The following is a 16,034-nucleotide window of genomic DNA, read 5'->3' as shown; positions in this document are numbered from 1 at the left end:
CCCGTGTGGCATGTTGCCAAGCAATGTTGACGCGCAACGACAGCACGAATGGGACTTTCTTTTCATTGGTTGTGACAATGGATGAGACGTGGATGCCGTTTTTCAATCCAGAAACAAAGTGCCAGTCAGCTCAATGGAAGCACACAGATTCACCGCCACCAAAAAAATTTTGGGTAACCGCCAGTGCTGAAAAAATGATGAGTGTCCATGTTCTGGGACAGTGAGGGCATAATCCTTACCCATTGCGTTCCAAAGGGCACTACGGTAACAGGTGCATCCTACGAAAATGTTTTGAAGAACAAATTCCTTCCTGCACTGCAACAAAAACGTCCGGGAAGGGCTGCGCGTGTGCTTTTTCACCAAGACAACGCACCCGCACATCGAGCTAACGTTACGCAACAGTTTCTTCATGATAACAACTTTGAAGTGATTCCTCATGCTCCCTACTCACCTGACCTGGCTCCTAGTGACTTTTGGCTTTTTCCAACAATGAAAGACACTCTCCGTGCCTGCACATTCACCAGCAGTGCTGCTATTGCCTCAGCGATTTTCCAGTGGTCAAAACAGACTCCTAAAGAAGCCTTTGCCGCTGCCATGGAATCATGGCGTCAGTGTTGTGAAAAATGTGTATGTCTGCAGGGCGATTACGTCGAGAAGTTTCATCGATTTCGGGTGAGTAGTTAATTAGAAAGAAAATCGGAGGCCTTAGAACTTGAATGCACCTCGTACAATAGATTGCTATTCACCACATAGAGGAAGCAGACAGGCACATTTAAAGTACAAGGTATATAAAAAAGAATCATCCGATTTTAAAAAATCATACCTATTATGTTATTTCAGATATGTGCATGAACAACGTACTGTTGGAAAGAGCGAACTCTTGAGTTTTACATGGTTACTGCTAATTAGCGGCAGTTTGTGCCCACTTCAGTTTTAGTAAAAAAGGAGTTGGGACAAGAGAGAGCATTTTGTGATCTATATTTTGCGCAGTGCGAGTCAGTAAGAACTGTTCAGCATGACTTTCGTGTGAACCATCATAATGTGAGAATATGGGGTACCGAACAACCACGTGAAGCTGCACGACATGAGAGGGTACCGCCACACTGGCATCTGGAAATGCTGGAATTTTAAAAATTGAAGGATTACTGAATGATGGATTGGTCGCACAGGACCAAGTGATTCAGCCTTACATTACGGGCCTCCAATGTCACCACACCTGACTGTGTGTTGTTATTTCTTGTGGCGGTTTATAGAAGAGTCTGTTTACGTGCCTCCATTACCAACAACAATGAATGAACTGAGACATCGCATAACAACAGCTGTGGAATCAATAATTCAAGACATCCTCGCTGCAATATGGGAACAATTTGAATACTGCATTGACATATGCCGTGCATCTCAAGGGGGGCATATTGAACACCTATGACAACGCGTGAAAGAAGACTTTTCGAGTTTTCCATTCATCAAAAAACAAAATTCATTGTATATGTTTATTAGTTTCAGAAATATAGACTGGTCAAATTGGATGATTCTTTTTGATTAAATGGCTCTGAGCACTATGGGACTTAACATCTATGGTCATCAGTCCCCTAGAACTTAGAACTACTTAAACCTAACTAACCTAAGGACATCACACAACACCCAGCCATCACGAGGCAGAGAAAATCCCTGACCCCACCGGGAATCGAACCCGGGAACCCGGGCATGGGAAGCGAGAACGCTACCGCACGACCACGAGATGCGGGCCCTTTTTGATTAACCCTATATATTAAACAGAGACCCAAACAATGGAAACTCCAGGTAGGCATTCCAGTGTGAGATGCTGGAGTTGGTGGTCATACGTGCATGAGGTGTGCTTGCTTTATTGTGTGTGTGTGTGTGTGTGTGTGTGTGTGTGTCACTTACTGATGAAGGCAGTGGCCAAAAGCTATATGCGAGTGTCTTAATTGTGCCTGTCTGAAACTTGACGTGTCTTTACCGCAAGTAACGATCTGTCTTTTCCTTCATTGTTAAATATGACCCAGTAGCTTTAGCTATGTGACAAAGTCTGTCTTTCTATGTAGACAATACACATGCATGCACATATGTGCACTTTCACATGACAAATGAAGGTTCAATATTGTGATACATGTCTATCACTGCAGTGAGTGTATGAGTGGAGTAGAAAGTTTGGAAACAATGTGACTTCTGTGACAGACTCCCAGCACCCACGTCAAGCACACTGCTTTATGATAATAGTCTACTGCTGTTGCACTCAGACAAGATCGCTGGGTATCACAGTTGCAGCTAGGCCTTAGCACTCTTAGATGACAATGGTTTTGTTTGTGCGTGTGTGTTTTCGTCTTGTATATATGTGAGAAAGGAGTCAGTCTAATAACTGACTATTTTTAGTGTACTTTAAATTTCATGTCTGCCTCCTCAATGTGGTGAATAGCAGTCTATCCTATTTCACTACTGTTAGCTCATACCGGATTTTTCACTTGTTATTAATTTCGTTGAGAACTTCTTGTTGTGGAACCAAGGGTTATGCAGATTTGTTTTTTTTTTTATTGAAACATACCATTTTCCTTTACAAGATATATATAATTCCTAGTGTTCTTCCCAATACATATTTATTTTGTCACTGATCCTTGGATTAAGATACCATTCAGGAAATTATAAGCAAGAAAAAATTGATTATGTTACTGTAGACTTAGCTAGCTGATTTACCTATTTACTATGAGTAATGCCCAAGTGACAAGTGATCCAAATGAAAGAACAAATGATTTCTTTATCATTGCACTGTGCCATCATATGAATGCTTTTGGCTAAATGTATGTATGTATCATAGTTCCATTTTTGACAACATTTAGCAGACTGAACAACACTTTCAGAACTGATATAAATGGTATGTTGTGATGTCCTCGGGTCTACAAATATTTGAGCTACTTTTAGGGCTATTACTAGATCACAAGCAACTGATTCATTAGATCTTATTTTTGAAGCATCTGTAAATATTAACAATGTGTTATTAAATGTCAAAGACCCCATTAACAACATAATATAATTGTTCTAACCACAGAAAGATTGCGGTGTTAAATTACAACAATAAGCCATAAATTTGCGTAATTGGCAACTGAATGGAAATTCAAACCATATATACAGGTCACTTTGATAAGCATGACACAATCTCAAGAAATGGTGTCTGCTGCTGGTAACAATGGAAGGTGTTTAGAAAACTGATTTGAGTTTAGATTGATGATATGAGAAAATGATTGAAATTTATGGAAGAGTTTGTGCATAATATTACCAGGGTTTTCATCTTCTTCAGGAGGAACTTCTTAGCCAAAAGCTGTCTTATGACTGAAAATGGCTTATCCACTGATTCAAATCCTATTGTAGACCTGTTATAATGTTATGTAAAATGAAGTAGTTCTTATGCTGTATATTTATCGCAATCAGAATAAGAAATAATAATACACATGGAAAGAGGCAACAACACAGAACCACAGGCAAGGGCACAAAACCGAAAACATCATCACAGAATCAGAAACAACAGAGAGAAACTCTTTTTAGAACTAAGATTCTTAATGTAGAAGGCTATCAAGAAAGGGGCCATTGAAGCAGGAACATGAACAGAAGAAAGACAAAGACAATATGGGTAGAAGATGATGACATATTGGAAAAAAGGAAACAACAAGGTAAGTACAGGAACTGAAGCTGTTGCACGAAGCCAGTTATTCAATAGAAATAAGGTGCTGCAGAGATAATTGTTGAAGAAGATTACAGGCAAAGTAGACACGGAAAGGAACTTTTTGTAGTTAATGAATGGAGCCATGAAAAAGGAAGAGAGGATTGATTGTGGCAGCACAGAAACAAGCCATCTGAATGAATGCCATCTAAAGCCAGAATTGAGAAACATAAAAAGCAACTATACTGGGACCTCCAAGAGGGATCCACCAAAATATCATGTAGCCCTTGCTGCTTAGGAAATATCAGACTGATGATAAAATATATTATACAACACAACACTCTCATTTACTGTTGTCTGAAGCCAATATGCAATAACGTTTTTCTGTCATTCCACATGAAAAATTATCCTCAATATTTTATTATTGGAAATTATTTATCATGTGACTACATCTGCAAATGCTGGTTCAAGTTTTCTAACAAGGTATCTACCTACAAGGTTCTCAGGAACAGCATATTTTTGTGACCTTTGACACTGCCACAATTTACCATAATAATATTCTGTATCCATGAGAATTACTTTGTTTGCATGCATAATTCAAATCAGCATCTGAAGGTGACGACTAGCTGCCTCATAGAATATCATGCAGTTTTCTACTGAAATATACACATATACCGAGAAAAAGTTTTTGACAATGATGACTAGAATACTCTTTCAAATTATGAAGGTGGCAGGTGTAAAATACAGTGAGCGAACGGCTATTTACAATTTGTACAGAAACCAGGTGGCAGTTATAAAAGTCGAGGGGCATGTAAAGGAAGCAGTGGTTGAGAAGGGAGTGAGACAGGGTTGTAACCTACCCCCGAAGTTATTCAATCTGTATATTGAGCAAGCAGTAAAAAGAAAAATTTGGAGTAGGAATTAAAATCCATGGAGAAGAAATGAAAATTTTTGAGGTTTGCCGACAACATTGTAAATCTGTCGGAAACAGCAAATGACCTGTAAATCTGTCAGAGACAGCAAATCACCTGGAAGAGCAGCTGAACGGAATGGACAGTGTCTTGAAAGGAGGATACAAGACGAGCATCAACAAAACCAAAACGAGGATAATGGAATGTAGTCTAATTAAATCAGGTGATGATGAGAGAATTTGGTTAGGAAATGATACACTTAAAGTAGTAAATGGGTTTTGTATTTGGGGACCAAAGTAACTGATGATAGTCGAAATAGAGAGGACATAAACAGTAGACTGGCTATGGCAAGGAAAGCATTTCTGAAGAAGAGAAATTTATTAACATTGAGTATAAATTTCTGTGTCAGGAATTCTATTCTGAAAGTATTTGTATGGAGTGTAGCCATGTACACAAGAGAAACATGGGTGATAAACAGTGTACAGAAGAAGAGAACAGAAGCTTCCGAAATGTGGTGCTACAGTATAATGCTAAAGATTAGATGGGTAGCTCACATAACCACTGAGAAGGTAAGAAACGGAATTGGAGAGAAGAGGAATCTGTGGCACAACTTGACTGGAAGAAGAGATCGGTTGGTAGGGTACGTTCTGAGGCATCAAGGGATCGCCACTTTAGTATTGGAGGGAAGCATGGAGGGTAAAAATCAAAGAGGAAGACCAAGAAATGAATACACAAAGCAGATTCACAAGGATGTAGGTTGCAGTAGTTATTCGGAGATGATGAGGTTTGCACAGGATAGAGTAGTGTGGAGAACTGCATCAAACCAGTCTCTGGACTGAAGACAAAATGAAGGAAACATTCCACGTGGGAAAAATATATCTAAAAACAAAGATGATGTGACTTACCAAACGAAAGAGCTGGCATGTTGGTAGACACACAAACAAACACAAACGTACACACAAAATTCTAACTTTCACAAGCAACGGTTGCTTCAAGAAAGAGGAAAGGAGAGGGAAAGACGAAAGGATGTGGGTTTTAAGGGAGAGGGTAAGGAGTCATTCCAATCCCGGGAGTGGAAAGACTTACCTTAGGGTATAAAAAGGACAGGTATACACTCACACACACACACAAACAAACACAAACATACCCACAAAATTCAAACTTTCGCAACCAACGGTTGTTTCAAGAAAGAGGGAAGGAGAGGGAAAGACGAAAGGATGTGGGTTTTAAGGGAGAGGGTAAGGAGTCATTCCAATCCCAGGAGTGGAAATGATCAGGGTAAAGACTTTTAGCTGCAAATTTCAGACAAAAAAAAAGGGGGGGACAAAAAGGTGTTTATTTACTCAACTAATTCAACAAAATCTCATTCTTCTATTTTAGTTTATTGAATTATGAACAAGTACAACAAATCATCGCTCATCAGAACAAGGAACGAACATGAAACTGTTATACTTCAAGATATTGGGCATCTCTAAATTTTTAAAAATAATTCTGTTTTTTTTGGGTGACAGAATGTCTTTGCTGATGCTAAAACTTCTTCCACAATCTACAGAAATAAGTATGGCAAATTTTTTGTTCACTCAGAGTGGCAACTCTACAGATGTGGCAAATTTCTCAGTATTCAGATTTTTCTGAAGACTTGATCAAGTTCGTCTGTGGAAAAGCCATCTAACTTCCCTTACAGAAAAATATACACTATCATTTTTCCTTGTGAAGACCTTGTTTTTCTAATCATTTAATAACTAGTCAGGTACTTGTAATTACTGACAAAAAAGATTTCTGTCTGCAGATTATATATCTTCTCTGGTAGCAGAAATTTCTGTGCCTTTGTACCGTTTCTTGGTAAACATGATTCTTGTAATTTTTTCTTAAAATGCTCTCATCGGGCACTGACATATCTGTACACGGACAATCGCACGCGCACACATCAACGCTGAATTCTTAAAATTTTGGATTTTAGATGAACACTGTACAATTTCATTTCATAATAGAGGTCGCAATGATTTGTTTGTTTGAAGTCTTGTTATTTTGACGCTTAGAGTTGGAAATGTGTTGTTTTCATATGATTTTGCAAATGTTTTTCATTAAACAAAATTCCTGAACCAAAAGTAGTACATCACATAACAGTCCTATCGATTTCTATGAAATCACATTTGAATTCCCGGCCCAGAACAAGAAATCTGGCACTGGATGCCTTCGTCATGGTAAAATCTAGTACTACACTCATTTAGTAACAATTTGACATTTACAAACAGCAGGCTCCTGATTCTGGTGAATTTGTAAGGATAGAATAAGGATAGAATGCACATTCTCGCTGCATGTGCATTGCTGCAACTATTTACAGCAGTAAAGTGAGAGGTAGAGGATTTTGATTTTACACACACACACACACACACTTGCTTTGCGTACTTTCTGTCCCACATTAACTGAAAAAGGTAGGCCTACTATTCACATGTTCACTGCAAGCTGAGGACTCTACATCTACACGAGTACTCTGCAAACCACGTTTAAGCGCCTGGTATTGGGTTCATCAAATCACATTCATAATAATTCTCTATTATTTCACTTTCTAACAGCGCATGGAAAAAACAAATGCCTATACCTTTCTGTGCGAGCTCAGATTTCCCTTATTTTATTATGATGATCGTTTCTCCCTATGTAGGTCGGCATCAACAAAATGTTTTCACATTTGGAGGAGAAAGTTGGTGACTGAAATTTTGTGAGAAGATCCCGCCACAACAAGAAATGCCTTTGTTTTAACAATATCCACTCCGAATCCTGTATCATGTCCATGACACTCTCTCCCGTTTCTCGACAATACAAAATGTGCTGCCCTTCTTTGAAATTTCTCGATGTACTCCTATAATCTTATTTGTTAGGGAACTCACAGTGCATGGCAGTACTCCAATTGGGTTTTGTGACCAGAAATTAGCTTGTTACTGTGGCTACTGCTCACAAACAGCAGAATGCTATGGTACGATGCGATACGCTGGAAGAACTGACCGCTCAGAGTTAGCAAGGGACTACAAACAGCATCCTCCCAACGACCGTTGATTAAACGTTGCTGTGTATAGCCCCCGCAGCAGCTGCTAGCCTCACGCATCCATGCTGACCGCAGTTTAGTGGCGACGAACAGTGAAACCCATAGGCCGGTAAAACGCAGTCTTTGGTTCACCTTCCCCCACAACATTTTCTATGTGTTCTTTCATATTTAAATGGTTCATAATTGTAATTCCTACCTTTTTAGTTGAATTTATGGCCTTTACATTTGATCAATTTATTGTGTAACCAAAGTTTACAGGATTCCTTTTAGCACCATGTGGATGACCTCACTTTTCATTATTTAGGGTCAATTGCCAATTTTCGCACCATACAGATATCTTTTCTAAATCTTTTTGCGATTTGTCTTTATCTTTCAATGAATTTATTTGATCTTTCTGTGAATTACTACAAACTGCGACCTCTGACAGGAAACTATGAATCCAGTTGTCATCACTATAAAATATTTGACTTTCAATTAATTCAAAACCATATATAATTGTACATCATTTCTCTTATGAATAATGGAGTGGGCTCAAGAAGATTACTCAAAAGCTATAGTAGAAGAAGAAAGGCAGAAAGGGGGCTATTGACACAGTTAGAGGAAAAAAGGAATAAAGGTCACAAAAAATGGGAAAAGGGCTTGGAAAATGTGTCTTTTCGCAAGTAGAGGACTAAATTTCATAATGTGGTATCATTCCAAAGAACTTTAATTTATGCTGTGAAAAAAGGTGCACACCTAAAAATTTTGACTGAAAATAAAAAAAATAAATGGTAGCTGGCCATAGTTGGAATGTTTTAAAAAATAGAGCCTACTGTCCATCTCAGGGGGTTACCACTGATCTTTCAATCTACTCCATTTGTAAATGAAATGAGACCAGAGAAAAACAGATCAATAGAATACAATTTACTTTGAAAAATCACTTTAGGTCTGCTTATGCCATTGCAATTGCACTCTGTTAAAATTTATAAGGTGACACTAACTAACTGTAAGTTCTTACTTATCAGTGCTTTATGTATAGACTTAACAAAAATGTTCATATCCCTTCATAGGCCGTTTTCTATTAAAGTAGCTTTAAAAAATTATTCTTAGCCTATATTCACGACACATTTAAAAAACATCGTCTTTAGACTAATGATACAAAAATACACCGATCAGCCATGCACGAATACAAAGCAAAAATAAAGAAAGAAATGGTTAACATACAATATAGCTGTCACATCAAAATACATAACTATCCACCAGCCCCAAAACATGACCAGATTCTAAAAACAAACCACCTCCTGGATGGCAAGCAACTGGCCAGCAGTGCCACATATTGCCTAAGAATAACTTAATAACCACCAAATGGTGGAAACATGGAGTAAAGAAGAAGATATCATGTAAAGTTATGGAAATTATAAGGTCTAGGAAATTACACTGCACTTTTTCAACTCACCATCCATTAGTAGCCAATGGCCAGTTAGAACCCATATGCACACAATGAAGACTGCTAGAGAGAATGACAACAGCTCTGCTCCAGTGAAACGACCACATACCCCAAATGAGATTCTGAAACACACCAGAAAATGTTAAGTGGTGAATTAAAAACAGAACAAAAAGAAGAGAAAGAAGACAGAGGATGGCTATGGGCAAGTGGACAGAAGAGGGCTGAGGCGCGGTGGGGTGGGGCGGGCACGTTTGAGGGCTGAGAGATAGATAGATAGATGGGGGTTGGAGGGCTGAGAGAGAAGGGAGGGGGGGGGGGGTAGTGGGCTGAGAGAGAGAGAGAGAGAGAGAGAGAGAGAGAGAGGGGGGGGGGGGTTAGTGGCCTGTGTGAGAGAGAGAGAAAGAGGGGGGGCGGTAGTGGGCTGAGAGAGAGAGAGAGAGAGAGAGAGAGAGAGAGGGGGGGGGGGGGGTAGAGGGAAGAGAGACAGGTAGAGAGAATGGGGGGTTATAAAAAGGAATTATTGCTAAATGTGGTTAAGTGTTGTACTTTACAGTAGGTAACATTTAGATCAGCAAGATGTCAATGGTAGTATACAGGGTTATGTTTATTTACAAGGGAATTATCCCAGCATTTAACTTAAGTAATTTAGGGAAATCACTGAAAACCTAAATCAGTATGGCTACATGGGGATTTGAATTGATATCCTTCCTAATACGAGTCAACTGTGTCAGATCCCTTGGAAGACGTATGAAAGATATTTTTTATGTATATTCTCTCTCATAGTATACCAGCCATCAACTGTATGCTTTTGCACCGTGTAGGTGGCCAGATGCGCTAGTGTTCAAGCAATGTCCTATAGCCATTGTTTCACATCATCTTGGCTTAGATAAAGCTGAATATTGCTCCATGAAAATAGGAAAAATTATTTCCATTATTATAAAATTTTGGACTAAGCTATCTTCATCAGCTACTTCACTACGCCAAGCTTTAGTGTTCTGTAAGTTGTGCCCTGAAACAAGCTACCACATTTCCTGTCAAGGAACCATCATGACATTTCTCTCTATCAATTTATGAAAAACTAAATCCTTATAGCCCGAAAGAGATTTGACCTCTGCGCTTCCTGAATGTGAATCCAGTATCTTAACCAATGCAACACCTAGCTCGATAACATGTGTCACACCTTGACATGCCTCCTCATCCAATAGCTTTTACTTGTGTGAACAACTCCCTTTTGAAATCTGTCTCATTCAACCTGTCAGTGGCAGCTCCACAACTTAAACAACACATATGCCAAGGGGAATGTAGTTCATGAGGAAACAACACTAATCGTAAAATGAGCTGTAAATTGTTTCCAACTTTTTTTATACTTGTTCCAATAGCACCAAATTCTCCACCTATGTAAATTTCTGAACGATATTTCACAGATAAACTGTCTACAAACAATGTTTGATTGCAGAGTACACTAAACAGAAGGCACATTCAGTAACTGTTCACCATTTCAAACCCTCACACTCCTCCTCAATGCTGATATTTATTGTGTCAGGAAATGGAAACTGTATCTACTACTAGGACTTGGCTCCCCTCAAACATCATATATTTCAAATTTAGAGTGCACTTTTCATACTATTACTGCATGTATGTTAACACATTCTTCCTACATTCAGTTTTTCTCAGAATTCAAACATCTGGACAGCATTTTTTAAGATCTGTACAGCAGCCTTGTTTCAGCTACATGAGGTCCATCAACTGGCAACTAGGTACAGTTTTCCTATTTCAAATGTTGTATATTAAAATCCATATTTATTAAGAGTGTTGCACAATGTGACTGGGGTCACTCAATAAGATTATCCATATTCTTTTCGAGAGAGAGAGAGAGAGAGAGAGAGAGAGAGAGTCAGCTGGAGTTCAGGAAACAGATATAATCCACTCATTTACGGAAAATAAAATGTTTCTGGTATTCACCATAAATGTCATTACAAAAACAGTAAAAATGAAGCTAGATACCATAAAAAAGGAAAAATTACTGAAGGATGAAGAAGGTCAAGAATAAATATTGTATGCGAAGTTCCAGCAGAATGTCAATAATTTACGAGTAAAGGTGACAACTTGCAGCACAACAGAGGTGTTGAGTTGTTGACAGACACACAAACAGGACTGGTAACTTTGCTCGTGGACCTGCCCACATAAAGTGCTGGCCAGAAATTACAGCAGAGCTGCTACACTAGGTGATCAAAGATAACCGGACACCTGGCACCATGGCATCCTTCATCGGTGATGTTAGAATTCAATATGGTGTTGGCCCATCCTTAGCCTTAATGATAGCTTCCACTCTCGCTGCCGTACGTTCAGTCAGGTGCTGGAAGGTTTCTTGGGAAACGGAAGCCCATTCTTCATGGAGTGCTGCACTGAGGAGAGATATCGATGTCAGTCGGTGAGGCCTGGCACGAAGTTGGTGCTGCAAAACATCCGAAAGGTGTGTTATATAGGATTCAGGTCAGGACGCCGTGCAGGCCAGTCCATTACAGGGGTGTTACTGTCATGTAACCACTCCGCCACAGGCCGTGCATTATGAACAGGTGTTCGATCGTGTTGAAATATGCAAATGCCACCCTTGAATTGCTCTTCAACAGTGGGAAGCCAGAAGGTGCTTAAAACATCAATGAAGGCCTGTGCTGTGATAGTGCCATGCAAAATAAAAAAGGGTGCAAGCCCCCTCCATGAACAACACGACCACACCGTAACAACACTGCCTCCGAATTTTACTGTTGGCATGACACACGCTGGAGGTGACGTTCACTGGGCATTCACCATACCCACACTCTGCCATCGGAATGCCACATTGTGCACCATGATTCGTCACTCCATACACTGTTTTTCCACTGTTCAATCATCTAATGTTTATGCCCCTTACGCCAAGCAAGGTGTCATTTGGCATTTACCGGCGTGAGGTTTGGTTTATGAGCAGCCGCTCGGATTTCATAGTCGAGTTTTCTCACCTCCCGCCTAACTGTCATAGTACTTGCAGTGGATCCTGATGCAGTTTGGAATTCCTGTGTGATGGTCCGGATATATGTCTGCCTATTACACATTATGACCCTCTTCAACTGTCAGCGAACTCTGTCAGTCAACAGACGAGGTCAGCCTGCATGCTTTTGTGCTGTTTCTACTTCACTATCACATTAGAAACAGTGGACTTAGGGATGTTTAGGAGTGTGGAAGTATAAAAAGTGACACCCAATCACCTGACCACGTTCGAAGGCTGTGAGCTCCGCGGAGCACCCTATTCTGCTCTCTCACTACGTCTAATGACTACCGAGGTCACTGATATGGAGTACCGCAGTAGAGGGCAGCACAATGCACCTAATATGAAAAACATATGTTTTTGGGGGGTGTCCGGATACTTTTGATCACATAGCGTATATGTGACTGCTTTCACAGATGGCACAGACTCTATAGAAGCATGATCACCAACCAACTGCTCACTGAAATGAATGGCCACTGACAAATTGTGATCAAGAGCAGAACTGACTGACAAATGGCAGAACACGCTCGTGAGCACAATGTGTTTGATTTCAAAAGCTGCTTCACATAACGTGCCATCTGCAACCCCCCCCCCCCCTCCCTGCTGCACTTTTCCTGAGCTACATAGATGGGAATTATCCTTGAAACACATCAAAACTTCCTTCCTTCACGTAATCCTCTCAACCCAATCTTCGCTAATATCCTACAACCACACCATGTTCCCTATAGTCTCCCCTTCCTCTGCTCTGTCTCCACCTATGCATCCACTCTCCCATGTCATCAGTATCATGCACTGTACGAACTCACCAGTTCACCGTGTTGCATACCTTTCCTGTGCTACTGCTGGATCTCCCTCCCAGATTCCTACTTCATACACCTGCTGCCTTCCCTCCAAGCTATCTGCCACTCTCCTCCAATCCTCCCTCCCCTCCCCACTTCTTTTCTTTCTTCTTGCCTCACCCACTCCAATTGTACATTCTAGCTCAAAAAAGGATTTGTCCACAAGGTAAATAAGTGTGTCTGTCAGTGACTCCACACCTCTACTACCAAATCAGTTGTACCTTTACTCTTAAATTATTTACATAAACAAAAGAACAGCATTTTATAAAACTCAGCTATAAACTGAAACACTGTATGTGATCCAATAGTAGGCTGCATATTAAGTAAATATTTCTTTTAATGTCCAAAATACTGAATGTATGCACAGACTTATAACAAGTTAACAGGTTTTGTGAGTAAAAAATAAATACATACTCACAGAAGTTAACACATGATGGTAATTTGTGCTTTAGGGTTTTCATTACAAACATAATCTTGGAATTTTTATCAACTTCTGATGCTGTATTGGGTAGCTACAGTCAGCAATATTTGAGGTTCTAAGTTTACATTTTACAGCATTACTTACATAAATTTAACAATATTAAGATTTTTACATAATTTTTTTTATGGAATAAAAACCTAGAGATGATGAGGACAGGTCATCATATATGGCTATTTCTAGATATGAGAATGTGTTGAATTTGAGCTTTTAATTATTACTCTTCAGAAATCTTCTGCTATTAGTCGGTTTTCAGCAACCAAGATACAGATGTCCATGCTTGAGTAAATGGCAATTTATTACCATTTATATCATAAAATTTAATAAATAATAACATAACTTACAGTCATTTCTCCTCAACTGCAACTCTACAAACAAACTGCCTGTCAGTATGTACATGCCACCACAGAAAATTTACTCCCTTAGATGAAGTTTCTTTTAAACAATCCCAGAAAAAAAAGTATCAAACATTCAAAAATAAAATACTGGAAAGAGAAGTGGTTTGCACTATCTGCCACTCATTCTTAGTGTGGCGCAGAAAGGAGTAACATGTTCAGCCACATAAATCTCTGCCTACTAAGTGACATGAAGATTTTAATAAACTAAAAATTGACCCCAAACATGAACCGGAACCATATTTGCTTGGCAGTTCCTAATTTTTGAACGCGCAATAATAATGAATAGTTGAGCTCTCATGTTAATACAGTACACTAGCACTCACTTGTTTCCATCAGAACACGGTCTTATGATGTACTGACACATTGGTAGCAGCAAAAAAGCCAAAGCAACTGTTGCAATTACTGAAACAAAAGTATGATGAAAATTAATCTCAGGCAGCTCATGTCACTGCATACAAAAGTTCAAACTTAGTTGGTAGAATGATGTAACATTTCACTTACTTGCTGTGCATATAGCAAACAACATCTGCATAGAATCAAAGAAGAAGAACATGACTAGGAGTGAAACTGAAGCTCCTAGTGGGAGGCAAAGGGCCTGCATGGTATCCAAAGTTTGTACATCTGTGAAAGAGAAGAAAATTGAACATATATACATCAACAAATCATACCTCTTTATGAGAGTTACATTTGCATATATTGCACTACATACTATCATATGATTTTTTGCAACCCTATCTTCACACTCTTGATTCTTTGTTTTTTCTATCCAGGCAGAGGATGACAACAGTCAGAGTCTAGACCCAAGGGTAGTGCTGTTACTTACATGCTACATGTGTGTGATGGAAATGGAAGTACTGAATTTTATTTGATTCTGCAAGATTACATTGTGTACAGAAAGCGTGCACACACACACACACACACACACACACACACACACACACACACACACACACACACAGAGAGAGAGAGAGAGAGAGAGAGAGAGAGAGAGAGAGAGAGAGAGAGAGAGAGAGATCGATCCTTCTGTATCAGTTATTTCCTACAGACCAAACATTTTGATTAAAATCTGTAACATCACTGATTACGAAGAAGAACAATATATAAAAATTTAGTGTAATAGGTATTCTTTGTATAAATCATTTCCTATCAAATAACATGAGTTTCTTTGGAAAGTTAGTTTCATGTGTACTATGAGGTAGGTTTGTGGCAGACTCCTTAGTAACTTGAAATGTGAGTACCGATGTCCTTTTTCAAGGACTGTCAGTGGATGGGGTATGCTTCGTATCTCTTTCTTCCTCTGTGTGTTGTAGGTATGCACACTGTCATGTGTAATGCACTTTGAACTCTCTTTTCTAATGTGTGTTACTGTTTTACTTATGTACATAGATAGCAGGTACAGCACTAGACTCTGCCCCTGGAGGTCCAAGACTCAATGCTGGGTAGGGGTGGGGATTTTTCCTTGATCCAGTCCCTACAGGATTGCCCCAGGACCACTCAGCCTCCTACTAAGTAAGTCCCCAGGACCCTTCCGGGGGGGGGGGGGGGGGGGGGGGGGGGGGAGGGGGGCTGCCACCCTCCCCCTCCTAGTGCCAAGGCAAAGAAAGGCTGCATTCAACAAGCAGTTAGGCCAATGGCTCCAAAATGGTCTTGTTCAATTCACTCAATTCACTTCGCAAAACTGCAATATCAATGAGTCACAGATGGAATCAGTCAACTGTGCTTATCTTCAGTTTTTCTGGAATAACTCCATCCAGGAAAGAGCTGCTTGCCTTGTCCAGTAATTGTGCAATTGTTTATTCACTTACAAAAAACAGCTGTGTTATTTGATTAGATGTTTCATCTTCACCAGCTGATTTCTTCACTTTTAGTTTCTATATTCTTATCAATTTTATTTTGTGACTGGTTTCAAAAACATGTTGCTGTATATTTACTTACTTTTGATACCTTGCAACTTTCTTTTTTGGACTGTTTCTTCCAAGTTTCAAGTTGGCTACCATGTTTATGTTGCTATCATTGAGTATGTTTACTATTTCTCTACCATTAACAGTCACTGCACTGACTATTTTCACTGACCTGATATATGTTTCTTTCAGCCACTTTTTCCATTCTTTCAGTATTAATTACGTTCCAAATTACCTTTAGCATGCTATTTGATTTCATTATAGCAGTGTTCATTGGTCCTTATCTGCTTCCCTATCATCTTTCTCTATTCAATTTGTAACATGTATAGTTTTAGGCTTTTTACAT

The 16,034-nt window shown here is 39.4% G+C and overlaps 1 protein-coding gene across 1 annotated transcript in view; it reads right to left on the bottom strand.

Annotated features, from left to right (window-relative positions):
* Window positions 1-16,034, bottom strand: part of LOC126418680 (signal peptide peptidase-like 3) — a 69,909-nt gene that overhangs the window by 18,133 nt on the left and 35,742 nt on the right. Inside the window, exons 5-7 of the mRNA XM_050085572.1 lie at window positions 14,289-14,408; window positions 14,111-14,189; window positions 9,060-9,172 (exon numbers count right to left, since the gene is read on the bottom strand). Of these exons, the coding sequence (XP_049941529.1) occupies window positions 9,060-9,172; window positions 14,111-14,189; window positions 14,289-14,408 (312 nt within the window). The remainder of the gene's footprint in view (window positions 1-9,059; window positions 9,173-14,110; window positions 14,190-14,288; window positions 14,409-16,034) is intronic.

The sequence above is a fragment of the Schistocerca serialis genome, chromosome 9 (assembly GCF_023864345.2).
Source record: "Schistocerca serialis cubense isolate TAMUIC-IGC-003099 chromosome 9, iqSchSeri2.2, whole genome shotgun sequence".
NCBI lineage: Eukaryota > Metazoa > Arthropoda > Insecta > Orthoptera > Acrididae > Schistocerca > Schistocerca serialis.
Note: the sequence above shows the minus strand (reverse complement) of the source record. Positions and strands in the feature narration are given on the sequence as shown.